This window comes from Pantherophis guttatus, chromosome 1 (assembly GCF_059756535.1).
Source record: "Pantherophis guttatus breed Tessera chromosome 1, ASM5975653v1, whole genome shotgun sequence".
Classification (NCBI taxonomy): Eukaryota; Metazoa; Chordata; class Lepidosauria; order Squamata; family Colubridae; genus Pantherophis; species Pantherophis guttatus.
The window spans coordinates 325,748,630-325,761,182 of NC_142063.1; the positions used below are offsets into that span (position 1 = coordinate 325,748,630).

At 41.6% G+C, this 12,553-nt stretch overlaps 1 protein-coding gene across 1 annotated transcript; it reads left to right on the forward strand.

Moving 5' to 3' along the window:
• The first annotated feature begins 1,826 nt into the window (after positions 1-1,826).
• On the forward strand, positions 1,827-11,590 carry METTL27 (methyltransferase like 27). Its single transcript, XM_034421018.3, has 5 exons — positions 1,827-2,301; positions 4,213-4,341; positions 6,009-6,144; positions 6,295-6,387; positions 11,239-11,590. Exons 1-5 carry the CDS (start codon positions 2,179-2,181, stop codon positions 11,451-11,453), a joined length of 696 nt encoding a protein of 231 aa, XP_034276909.1. The 5' UTR covers positions 1,827-2,178; the 3' UTR covers positions 11,454-11,590.
• Positions 11,591-12,553: the final 963 nt, after the last annotated feature.

Here is a 12,553-nt window from a genome sequence, read left to right on the forward strand (position 1 = left end):
GTGCCTTTTCCTAAACTTGCACTAAACTGCATAGGCTCAGGAAAATATTACTTTTTCAAAAGCTTTTGATAGTTCCAGTGAAGCAGTTCACACTGGATCTGAAACCCCTCTGTCTTCTTCTCCTCCAAACACTGCAGCATGTATGTCTCTGTCTCAAAGGATGTCACACGCAAGGTTAAGAGGATTATTTATTTTGAAGAACATTTCTCAACCTCAGCAACTTTTAAGGTGTGTGGACTTCAACTCACAGAATTAATTGCCCAGCCAGCACAGGTGCCTGCATAATCTTGGGAATTGAAGTCCACACATTTTAAAAGTTGCAGAGGTGGTGAAACATTGGTTTAAAACCCTCTCCCAGTCCACAGATCCTGGACACAGAGAGAGACAACCAAGTGAATCAGGGTGGAAAATATCCTCAATTTGGATATCTTGGAGCAAGGCCCTAATTGCTGCTCCCACAAAGATAACTTACAAGTCTTAAAGTTGCCAACGTTGGAGACCCCTGATCTCAAGGGCAGGTGCGATTGCTGTGTTGTATGAACATGCCCTTATTGCTGCCTTTTATCAGTCCGGAAGCTGGGGAAGTAATGAGTACAGGCCAAGGGAAACTAGAAGTTCAAGGATACTCAATAATTAAATCTTGGAACTTTGAGATCTTTTTTTTAAAAAAAAAAATCCAAGGTTTAATTATTATTTTTTTGCCATATCATCTTCCCTTCTTCTCTTTTTTCCTTTTTTTTTTTTTTGAATTCATATTGCCCATTCATCCTAGCTCTAATCTTCACCAGATTCCATTTTTCTCTTCATCTCTATATGAAATCCCTTAAATTTAAAATCTCATTTGACATATTCCCTAATGTTACAATCATTCATTTAATATCAAAATAATAATCCCTTGTATGACAGGGTTTTTCCCCCTTTATATACTGACAGCAAACCAAATTGCTTCCTTAGATTTTGTCTCTTATTTTCAAATATTTCATCAAAAGTACATATTTCAAACCTCTTAAAAATAATAAGCCAAAAAACATTTTATACCATACATTTTCTTAGATCTTATTCCGAATAATACACATCAATTTCTTAATAAAAATCAATTACTCATATAACAGTTTTTCCCCCTTTATGTAATACTAAAAGAAAACCAAATTGCTTCCTTACATTTTATCTCACATTTTCAAATATTCTGTCAAAAAAATATACACTGCTCAAAAAAATAAAGGGAACACAAGCAGAAGACATCCAAGATCTGAATGAATGAAATAGCCTTATTAAATACTTTGTTCGTTACATACAGTAGTTTTGTGTTCCCTTTAGTTGTTTAAGCAGTGTATAAACTACTGTATGTAAAGAACAAAGTATTTAATAAGGCTATTTCATTCATTCAGATCTCGGATGTTTTCTGCTTGTGTTCCCTTTATTTTTTTGAGCAGTGTATATTCCAAACCACGTTGTAATCATTTTTTCTTTTACCAAAATCTAATTAATTCATACTACAATATTATTTCCCCTTATTTTCTTTTTTAATTGAATTTTTAAGTAAATAAGTAGAAGTATTCCAATTATTGCAATTACCCTAAGGTTTAATTATTGAGTGTCTTCGAACTTCTAGCTTCCCTTGGCCTGTACTCATTAGTTCCCCAGCTTCCGGACTGATAAAAGGCAGCAATAAGGGCATGTTCATACAACACAGCAATCACACCTGCCCTTGAGATCAGGGGTCTCCAACCTTGGCAATTTTTAAAACTTGTGGACTTCAACTCCCAGAATTCCTCAGCCAGCTTTGCTTTGTTTTGCTGGCTGAGGAATTCTGGGAGTTGAAGTCCACAAGTCTTAAAGTTGCCAAGGTTGGAGATCCCTACTTGAGATATTGTTTCCTTGTCTCCTTAATAACATTCTTGTTATCTACCAAAAAACAAAAAACAAGCTCTCTGGAGACCAACTCCACTTTATGGGAGATTATGGGAATCCCACCCGCAGCAGATTATGGGAATCCCACCCTTTGTGGAAGAAACGGGAGTAGCCTATTTTTCCCAGGTAGTCAACCTATCCAGCGGTTCCCCGAAAGAGAGCAAGAGCCGCCGCTAGCCAAAGCGCCGAGGGAGGCAGCGTCATAAACGGCCGGGCAGGAGCCCAGCGGCCAACGGGAGGGAAGGCCCCGCCTGCTTCCAGCTGGCCATGGCCGCTCTCTCCAGCCGCCCCCTGGCCGAAGTGCAGCGCCGCGTGGCCGAGGTGCACCACCAAAGGGATCTGCGGCAGCTGCTGCGCTTCTACAACGGCTGGGCCGAAGACTATGACCAGGTGCCACTCACTCCCCAGCCTTCCTTCCTTCCCCCGCCTCGCTCAGGCGAGAATCCCGCTTCCTACATCCGGAAAGAGTGCTTGCAAAGGAGAATATTTGTAGCTCAGGGTTGAAACAGGGTTTCCTGCCTGAGCAGGCTGGGGTTGGACTAGAAGACCTCTCAAGGTCCCTTTCCAACTCTTGTGATTCTGAAATGAGGGGTCTTTGGTGCTTTCGAATGAGGTTGTTTTCTTACAGACGTTTCATTACCTAAACTAGGTAAACGTCATCAGGGCTAGCGCCTTAAAGCGTTTATCCTCCTGACCTGAGCATGTGCAGAGTGTGTTTACCCTGCTGTCAAGTGTTGACAGGGTTCAACTGTTGTCTTTGTGCTGCCTGCTTGGCTGGCAGCTAGAAGTGTGGGTGAGGGGTTAAAAGGAAGGAATTTGAGAATTTCCTATCTTTTGTAATACCTATACCGAGCCTGAAGCACAGAGCCACTTCAATAGTTAGATATATTGAATTGGCAGAGTATTTCTATATTAATATAAATATTAGAGCTGTTTATCCCTTTTCCACAGTGCAATGGCCCCAAAAAAAGTGTCTTTAAGGGATCTAGCCCCCTCCATTCGTAAACCAACCAAAGGTTAATCTATAAACAAGTAGCTGATCTGCACTAATAAAAAGTATTAAGCAATAAAAATATTAATCTTATCAGAATAATTTACTCTCCATAATTTGAAACCTGCCAAAAGAGCTTTTTTGAAGCATCCTGTACTTCTGTCCTGCCTTATCTCTGAGACTTCCAAACAACTTCTGTGGGGATCTCCCTTTATTTTATTTCCACAACTCGGTGAGATAGGATAGGCTCCAAAGGTTAGTGGCCCAAAGTCACATCATCGGTTTCCATGATTGAGGGTAGATGTGAAGTCCGTCTCTCTAATCCTACGGGTAGTCCTTGATTTACGACCATAATGGAGCCTGACCATTACGATCATAAGGCGGTTAACTCACATGTCCAATCCAATTTTACAATATTTTTTGCAGCATTCGTTAAGCAAACACTGTGTTTGTAAAGTGAACATCACTGTTGTAAAGCAGACCCATACATCACTAGAGGCTGTTTTTGATAAAAACATTATAAAATGCTGTTACCTGACCCTGGGATGCTACAAATGTATGTAAATACAGCCAGTTGCTGAGCAGCTGACGTACAGTCACATGACTGCAGGGGGGCAGGGGTGAAATTCAAAAATTTTCCCTACCGGTTCTGTGGGCGTGGCTTGGTCGGCATGGCAGGGGAAGGATATTGCAAAATCTCCATTCCCACCCCATTCTGGGGCCAGCCAGAGGTGGTATTTGCCAGTTCTCTGAACTACTCAAAATTTCCGCTACTGGTTCTCCAGAATCTGTTAGAACCTGCTGGATTTCACCCCTGCAAAAGGGGGGGGGGCTGTCAGAACTTTGAAATCAGGTGCAAATAGCCCCGTGGAGGTCTGTTATAAGTTTGAATAGTTGCTTAGCAACTGGTCATAACTCGAGGACTACCTGTTCTCCAACCTCTTAAGCACCACACCTAAGAGACTTCTTAGTAGTCTCTCATCCAGGTATTAACCAAGCCTGGCCGAGTTTCAGGTTATCTTCCCAGAGAAGGATCTTTGGGCCTGGGAGAAACAAGACTCTGGTCCAGCACATTTGGAATGGAGCCATAAAACAAAACTGCAAAACGTTCTGCTTGGACAAGGGACAAAGTTGAACTCTTTGCACAGTTATAAAGTTCTACAGATGGCCTTCAGCAAATCTTGGTCTTACTTTCTGGAGCTGATACTGTCTTTTTATTAGATGCAATTATTTTAACCACCTAATAGATAAACATGCAGACCTTGGAGCTCCCCGCTTCATGGAGTGATTAGAACTCTTTTCTCTTCTAGGATGTGGCGGTGTTGCAATACCAAGCTCCAAGTCTGGCCGCTGCTTTCTTGGCCTCCATTTTCCAAGGTTCAGCTGAGGATGCACTAGTGCTGGATGTGGCCTGTGGCACAGGACTTGTGGCGCAGGAGGTAACCGAGATCAGAGTCGTGCTTCAGCCAGAGAATTAGGCTGGTCTCCATCAGGTTTTGAAAACTATCATCTTATAATTGTCCCTCTGACGTGATTTGGAAACTCATCATTGAGGGGAGTTCTGTTTTCTTAATGCTGCCCTACAGACAACATGCAGGCCTTCAACCCTGTTTTTGCCTTGTGCCATTGCCATTTGGGGTACCCTATTCATTCGATTTCCCCCCCTTGAAATAAGGTTAATGAGAGGGTTGCTCTCATCAGCACTGTTTGTCAAATGGTGTTTAAGGCTGGTACTATAAGAATTTGTGTGTAAAGCTTTAAGCGGTTTTTACTAATTTGGGGCCCAGCAGAAACCTTGGCCCACAAGCAGGAACACCATTGTTCATTTCTGTAACTGTGAGGGTACGGAGGGAGAGGTAACAATGCATGTTATGATCATTGTGTAAATAATACTTTGATGTAATTTCTGTCATTGGCATGACGACATTATTTTGCTGTCATTGTGGTTTCTAACAGATACTTGGATATGCTGCTGAGGGTGGATGAAGCAGTTCAAAACCTCCAGAGAACATAATGGGAGAAGAATAAACTTTTAAAAAATCTCTTTTGCAGAAGGAATGTGTTTTGCTTTCAAACACTTGGTGCTTTCGGTGTCCCAAGATTTATTTTATTAGAAGATAATTATGACATTACCGGTAATATCAATAGTTGCTTAATAGATAAATATGAAAGAAGTAGGTTTACTTTTTTTTTTTTTTTAATTTGATTTATATGCCGCCCTTCTCCGGAGACTCAGGGCGGCTTACAATGTGCTCAGCAATAGCGTTCATCCTTTTTGTATATTTGTACAAAGTCAGCTTATTGCCCCCACAACTGGGTCCTCAATTTACCTACCTTAGAAAGGATGGAAGGCTGAGTCAAGATTTTTTTGTCAGATTGCATTCTTATTTCCTTGTAGGCACCATCTTAGAAGATGCCTTCCCTCTTGTGTGACACAAATAAAGAAGAGAATGCCTTTTCCAAGACTGTTTCAGATACCTTGGTAAATAGTGTTAGTAAATAGTTTTAAAATAATGGGGTGAAACTGAGAGCGCTGTTTTGATTTCATCAGAGCACTCATCTGTTACAAGCTACAAGGACACCAAAATAATGACATGTACACTGTGACATCATCATGCAAATGACTGATTATGTATGCTCATGCACAAAAGCATTTTAAGCATTGCAGAGCAGCCTGATTCCTGGCATAAGAATATGAAGTGACAGTGCCAGGCATAGGCATCCCCAGCTAACTGCTGGGATCGGATCCCAAATTGGGAGCAGCCCAGAGTTAGCTAGAAGATGGGCAGTATAGAAATGTTTCAAATAAAGAAATTAAATTAATGATGAACTGTGTCATGATGTCATGATGCCATTTTGCCTTTCCTTATAGGTAATAAGGCATTGCATCCAATTACATAAGGATCATCATCATCCACATTTCATCACTTGCGTGCACCCCATGAGTGACCATGGCAGCAGGTGTGACTCTACCCCTGAAGGTCCCCCTACTGATTCTGTCTTGGCCAGACCCCATTTGGCTTGCAGCATTCATTTAACTGTTGGCAGACAGGGACTGACTCTTTTTCTGGCTGGGCTCCTGTGACTTAACCCTTTGTGTTCTAAGCTTCAGGCAAAAGGTTTTCGCCATCTCCATGGCCTGGATGGCAGCCGGGAGATGTTGGAACATGCACGGCGCAAAGGACTGTATGAGGATTTGAAGTTTTGCTTGCTGGGCCAGGAAACCTTACCATCTCCTGAAGGTAACAATGGGAACAGTTATCCTTAGCAATGGACTGAATAGATTAGAGAAAGGGAAGAAGTTGGAATGTGCTGGCATGCATGAGATTTCTAGAGAACGATGCCCATCTCCTTCCTTGATGCTACCTGTTACTCCTTCATCTTCTCTGCAGGTTGCTACGATGCTACTGTAATTGTGGGTGCGCTCAGTGAGGGACAAGTGCCCTCTGGTGTCATTCCCCAGCTGCTTCTGGTCACCAAACCAGGTAAGCTTTTGCAAAAGAGACTCGGATGTAGTTTCAGAGGACTTATAACATGGGTGAGCAACTTTTTCCAGTGTCTGATCACCACGTAATATTGCGCCGATGGATGAAAATGAAACATTATTCACATTGTCTGAAATTGCCAAATTTCGTAACATTTAACCTATTCCCCTGTGACAATATCAAGCATTACTGAGATCTGGCCTTTAAAAATAGTTAATTAGTTCATTAATTTTAAACTAATTTTAAGAGGGACGCAGTGGCTCAGTGGCTAAGACGCTGAGCTTGTCGATCGAAAGGTCGGCAATTCAGCAGTTCGAATCCCTAGTGCCGCATAACTAAGGGGTTTTAAATTGGGGAAACCAAAGATAAATTTAATTTCATTTTAATGTATTTTAATATTTGTATTGTGTGTTTTTAATTTTGGCTGTTCACCGCCCCGAGTCCTTCGGGAGAGGGGGCGGTATAAAAATTAATTAATTAAATAAATAAATAAATAAATAAACAAACAAACAAACAAACTGGGTGAGCTCCCGTTACTTCTACCCAGCTTCTGCCAACCTAGCAGTTCGATAATAATTAATAATAATATGTTAATAATGATAATATGCTAATAATAATAATTTAATAAATTATTAAATAATAAATTAAGTTAATAATAGAACTAATTTTAGCATTCTATAATTATGGTTGGTTGGAGAATTCTGGGTGTTGAAGGCCACACCTCTTAAAGTTCCCAAGATTTGGGAATTCTGGGCGTTGAAGTCTACGCATTGGTTAAAGTTGCTAAGTTTGAAAAACCAGTTGTTAACCAGTTGTTAATCTAGGCTTATGGCAGGCAAGGTGCGATAAACAGTCATAAGGCAGGGAAGGTCAGTGGGCCTGAGCACTGACTAGCATTGTGCAACTGTTCCATCTTACTTTCCTTAATAGATTTGTTCTGGAAAGGAAAAAAAATGGTGGGGGAAAAATATAAGAAGATTATATCATATTTTCTGCATTCCACATAAAATTTTGTGGATTAGACAAGGTAATTGAACACTAAACGCCCTGTCAGGAAATACCATCTCAATTGCCCTGAGGGACATCAAGGAGCTGGAAATGTCAGATTCGTTAGATTGAACCCCAATTCCCTCTAGCCATTGATGGAGAGAAGGACCCCCCCCCCCCAAGTGGGTCCTTTTGTGCTATGCTTCAGCTCTCAGCTGATCAGAATCGACTCAAAATGCTGAAGTCTGCCAAATGCTTTAGAATAGATCAATCCAGGCTTTTATTAAAAATCCCATACAGTAGTTTTAAGAAGGAAGCCTGAAATCGATGCAAGCAGAAATGAGAGCAGGCTGATTATAGCCAGCATCATTGAAAATACTGTCTGAAGCATCATGAATGAAGCAAATACTTCCCCTCCAATCTTCCAAAGAAAATTCAGTCCCATGAATGGAGACAGGAGTAAGATTTTATTTTACAATACATATTATGGACAAAATTATCCTAACCAGATGTTCTAATGAGGGCAGAATCGTTCTTATCAAAGGTAACAACAACCCTTGACTCAGACCAAAGTTTTATGGGTAACAAGGAAAGTGCTATGTTTACCCCTTTCTTTGTCAAGAACATATCAAAATATGCAATTAGGTCATGGGTCAAGCAGATACGATTGTCTGTAATCAGTGGCACTTTAACTGAATTTTTCATTGCTGAAACTAGAAGGAATGGGATGTTCTCACATTGTAACAGTCTCCAATCGGAAGTTATTGTACATATAATGTTGCTTAATGCTTTATGAGACCTTAAGAGAACAAATGGATTTATGACACTTTAGAGACTAGAAGCATTGTTGGTGAATATTTGCTTCGTCAGGTATTAGACTGAGAACATAAGATTAATATCTGGAGGTGGAAAGGACCATAGCTTGTGGTTCAGGAATTAGATCCAAATCTAGGAGGCTGCTGTCAGTTATGGCAGTTAATAATTCTAAGCTGGTTCCGGGACTGCCTCTTTGCCTCAGCCTGCTGAACAAGTGTCTCTTCGAATTGGAGAAGGCCATGTTGCGTCTTTAGCCTCCAAGGTGAATGATCGGAGGTCAAGGTTTCCCAGTTGTTAATGTCCATTCCCAAAGCCTTTAGATCCCCTCTTACAGACATCCTTATATCGCAGCTGTGGTCTCCCTCTGAGGCACTTTCCCTGCACTAATTCTCCATACAGGAGAACTTTCGAAATGTGGGGGCTGACATTCTGTCCCCTGCCTTCAGTGTGGAAGGGATTGTCCCTCTCGAATTGCTCTTTTTAGTCACACTAGATACTGTTTTAGGACCTCTTTCCAGAACACGATACCAGTGGTGGGATTCAGCCAGTTTGCACCACTTCGGGAGAACCAGTTGTTAACTTTCTGAGCAGTTTGGTGAACTGGTTGTTGGAAGAAATCATTAGGGCAGAGAACCGGTTGTTAAATTATTTGAATCCTACCACTGCATGATACCATAGTCTTTTGAGACTGAAGGACACCAATGAATTCTAAGCTAGATGATCTGATTTAGCGTGAGACCGTTCTGAGTTTTTACATACAATAATTGAATCCCCTTTGGCATCTGGGGAACTAAAATGAGCAAGACGGGGACTACAGTGTTGGATCCCAACTTCTACTCCTTTTATACAGTATAACAAAGGTGGGGCTTGGATTTCAAAGCTACACCAGTCCTCTTGCTTTTTAGACCCACCAAATTGACGCTGATTCATTCCCCAAAGATTATGGTGCTTGGATTTGTGATGCTTTTCATTAGAACTGGGCCAGTGCAGGTTAAGAGGGATGCATGGTTTATTTCAGGGGTGTTAAACTTGCGGCCCGTGGGCCGGATGCATCATGCGCTGGCCACGCCCAGCCCATTTTAGCAAAGGGGGGGAAGTCGCAATACGTCATGTGACGACACGAGTTTTACACCCCTGGTTTATTTAAATGTGCCGTAGCTTGAGCTTCGTCCAAGGCACCTGAACATCATCTCCAGAAATTGTATATGCAACAGGATCGCAGGCTGATCTTGTGAAACTGGGTAATGATTGAAACAAGAAAGAGAAAGGACTGTCATACAACATGCAATTAATTTCTGAAATGCCCTGTTGCAAGATGCAATGATAGTTGTGTATCTTTTTAAAAAGAGGTCAGACAAAATACATGGAGTGGAGATGGGAAAGAGATGGAACGGGGATTACTAAATGGATCCACACACACATTCAGAGGCAGTTAACCTTTCAATAGCTGATAACCAAGCCTAAGAGAAACCTTTGGGGTTTTTAAATGCCTTGAGGGTTTCCCAAAGGGACTAAATCGGCCCCTTTTGGACACAGGATGTTGGACTGGCTTAGATGAACAACTCATAACCACTAGATGGTGCTGCTATCTTGCCAACACCTCATAACAAACAGACCATGGAGCAGAAATGTACACTTTCGTGGGTGTTGCAGGGCTGAAAGACAGAAATGCCATTTAAAATGTGTTTTGATAGGAACCTTGCAGAACCATATAGGTTGAATTGTCTCCTTTCTTCAGATTGCCTATATTTGCGCTTATGTGAGTATCTGGAATCAGACACGTTCTTTCTCAGGAATTTTATTTTAGTCATCGCTTGCCTCCTCTTCCTCCTTTTGATCTCCTTACATGCATTTGGCAATGGTTTTATTTGCTATTTAATTTCTCTTCCCTGTATGAAGATGCGATGAACAAACTTTGCCAGTTTCTTCACCGCAAATTTGCTTTTTGGTCACCTCCGCCCTCTAAGTTACTAGGTGATCAGGGTGAAGTTCACACATCATACTCAACCCTAAACCTGGATTAACAATGCTAAATCCTGTATCCAGAGAATACAGGTAGTCCTCAATTTACAACAGTTTATTTAGCAACTGTTTGAGCTTTCAACGGCACTGAAAAAACTGATGTATGACCATTTTTCACACTTACATACGTGGCAGCATCCCCATGGTCATGCGATCAAAATTCAGATACTTGGAAGGGACTCGTATTTATGACGGTTGCAATGACCCTGGGTCATGTGATCATCTTTTGCGATGTTCTGATAAGCATTGTCATTGGGGAAGCCAGATTTCACCTAGCAACCATGTTACTGACGTTACAACTGCAGTGACTCGCTTAACAAATGTGGCAAGAAAGGTCATAAAATGGGGCAAAACTCATTTAACCAATGTCTCACTTAGCAACAGAAAATTTTGGGCTCAATTGTAGTCATAAGTCGAGGACTACCTTTATGCTGTTGCCTGCACAAATAAAACCATGCTACAGTTTAATGTAATAGCCTGGCTCCCACAATCTAAGCTATAGCTGTGTTCCACCTTGAATTGCTCAACCGCATTTTATCTTAGTCTAGCATTTATGGGAACGCACCCATTCAGTTTCATCAGGAACAGGGAGATTTACCGTCTTGTCCTTCCCTTTCTCCTACTTTCATTTCATTGTCTGTAAGAGGGAGAATGCTCCTGTATGAGAGCATTAGTGCATCTAAAACAGTTTCATCTCGACAGCTCTCTTAAAAAGGACTCGGTATTGCTAGATTTTCTGCCCCAGAAGGGCATTCTGTGGTTGACCTTTTCTGGGTTTTGAAGTTAAGCAGGTTCAAGCTTTAACCTATAAGGAACAGGTTAAAACAGTCAATATGATAGCCTAAATTATATGCTTACGTTTGCTGTTTTTATTTTATTTTTATTTATTTGCAAATTCCTTCCATATTATGACCTGTCCCAGGAGTCAAACTCAGTGTGAAGGAGATTTTACCTTTATCTTATTTCTAGGATTATCAAGGCTTTCCTAATGATTTTAGATTGAAATGCTGTGATCTTGCACAACAGGTGGCTATGTGTGTCTGACCACACGAAACAACTCAAGCAATTTACGCTACAAGATTGAACTGCAGCAGTTGCTGAATGACCTGGAGAAGCAAGGATTGTGGGAAAAGGTTGGGATGCAGGAAGTTGAAAAATGGGAGAGAGCAACATCACATCAGGAATCCGATCAGGACTCGGATTATATCTCTGGTGTGATCTACATATACCGAAAAAAATAAAAGTCTGGTTTAAACATTCTTCATGTTGGAAGACCTTCTAGGTTGTCTCTGTAGCCCCTCCTGAAAGGCTTAGCTTCAAAACCTGTAGGTTGGGTTTTTTTTTAATGTGAAACAGTAATAAAGTAGGCTGGACCATGGTTTGTTTGCAGAGTATTTTCTCTTTACCACTTAAGGAGCTGCCATAATATTCAATGGGTAGGTTCTGGCACTTCCATAATTTCATGTTTTTGCATAAAAATGTTCTCGGCTTCCCCTCCTCCAACAGTCTTCATTTGTGAAGTCTTCGTGGAGTTTTCACTTCTGAATCAACACTGCTGAATATTTGCAATACAGTGTATATTATAAGAGAGTGTGCTATCCCCCCCCACCCCCCGCCAATCACTCCTGACTCAGGGGACTCTAACCCTCTTGTAAACCCCAGCCAGCACAGCCGTTTTGTTCTACTAGCTGGGAAGTATGGCGCTTATAGCTCATCATTTCTCAAAGGCCCCTGGTAGGAAAAGGCCAGCATGGGGAATATGGCTGCTTGTGGGTTGAACCTTTGCAGATACCTGAAGGTTCATGAAAATTCCTGAGAGGGTGAAGAGAACTTCAAGGAAGAAAGCAGAATCTCCAAATGCCTGCCTTCTCTTCTTTTCACGCCCTCCAAGTCAACGCCTCTCCAGAGATTGGGCTGTATGTGCCAGAGAAAAGCAATGAGAACTGGAGAGTACCAAGGTTCTGAGTAAAATGTTTGTTTATGGCAGAAGATAAGATAAGGCGGGGAGAACAGGGAAGAGACATATTTAAATGTCAGAAATGAGAAATGAGAATTCTCGTAATTTTGAACACAGGTCTTCAATTTATTCATAGGAATCAAATCAGCAGTATGTGCAACACAGATTGCTGTATTCAGGCCTGGGTACAGCACGGAAACGGCATTGGTCGCATTGGTTGATGATCTCTGGAGGGCTCGGGACAGGGGTTGCTCCTCTGTCCTGGTCCTATTAGACCTCTCAGCGGCTTTTGATACCATCGACCATGGTATCATGCTGCACCAGTTGGAAGAGTTAGGGGTGGGGGGCACTGTATTACGGTGGTTCTCCTCCTTTCTCTCCGAC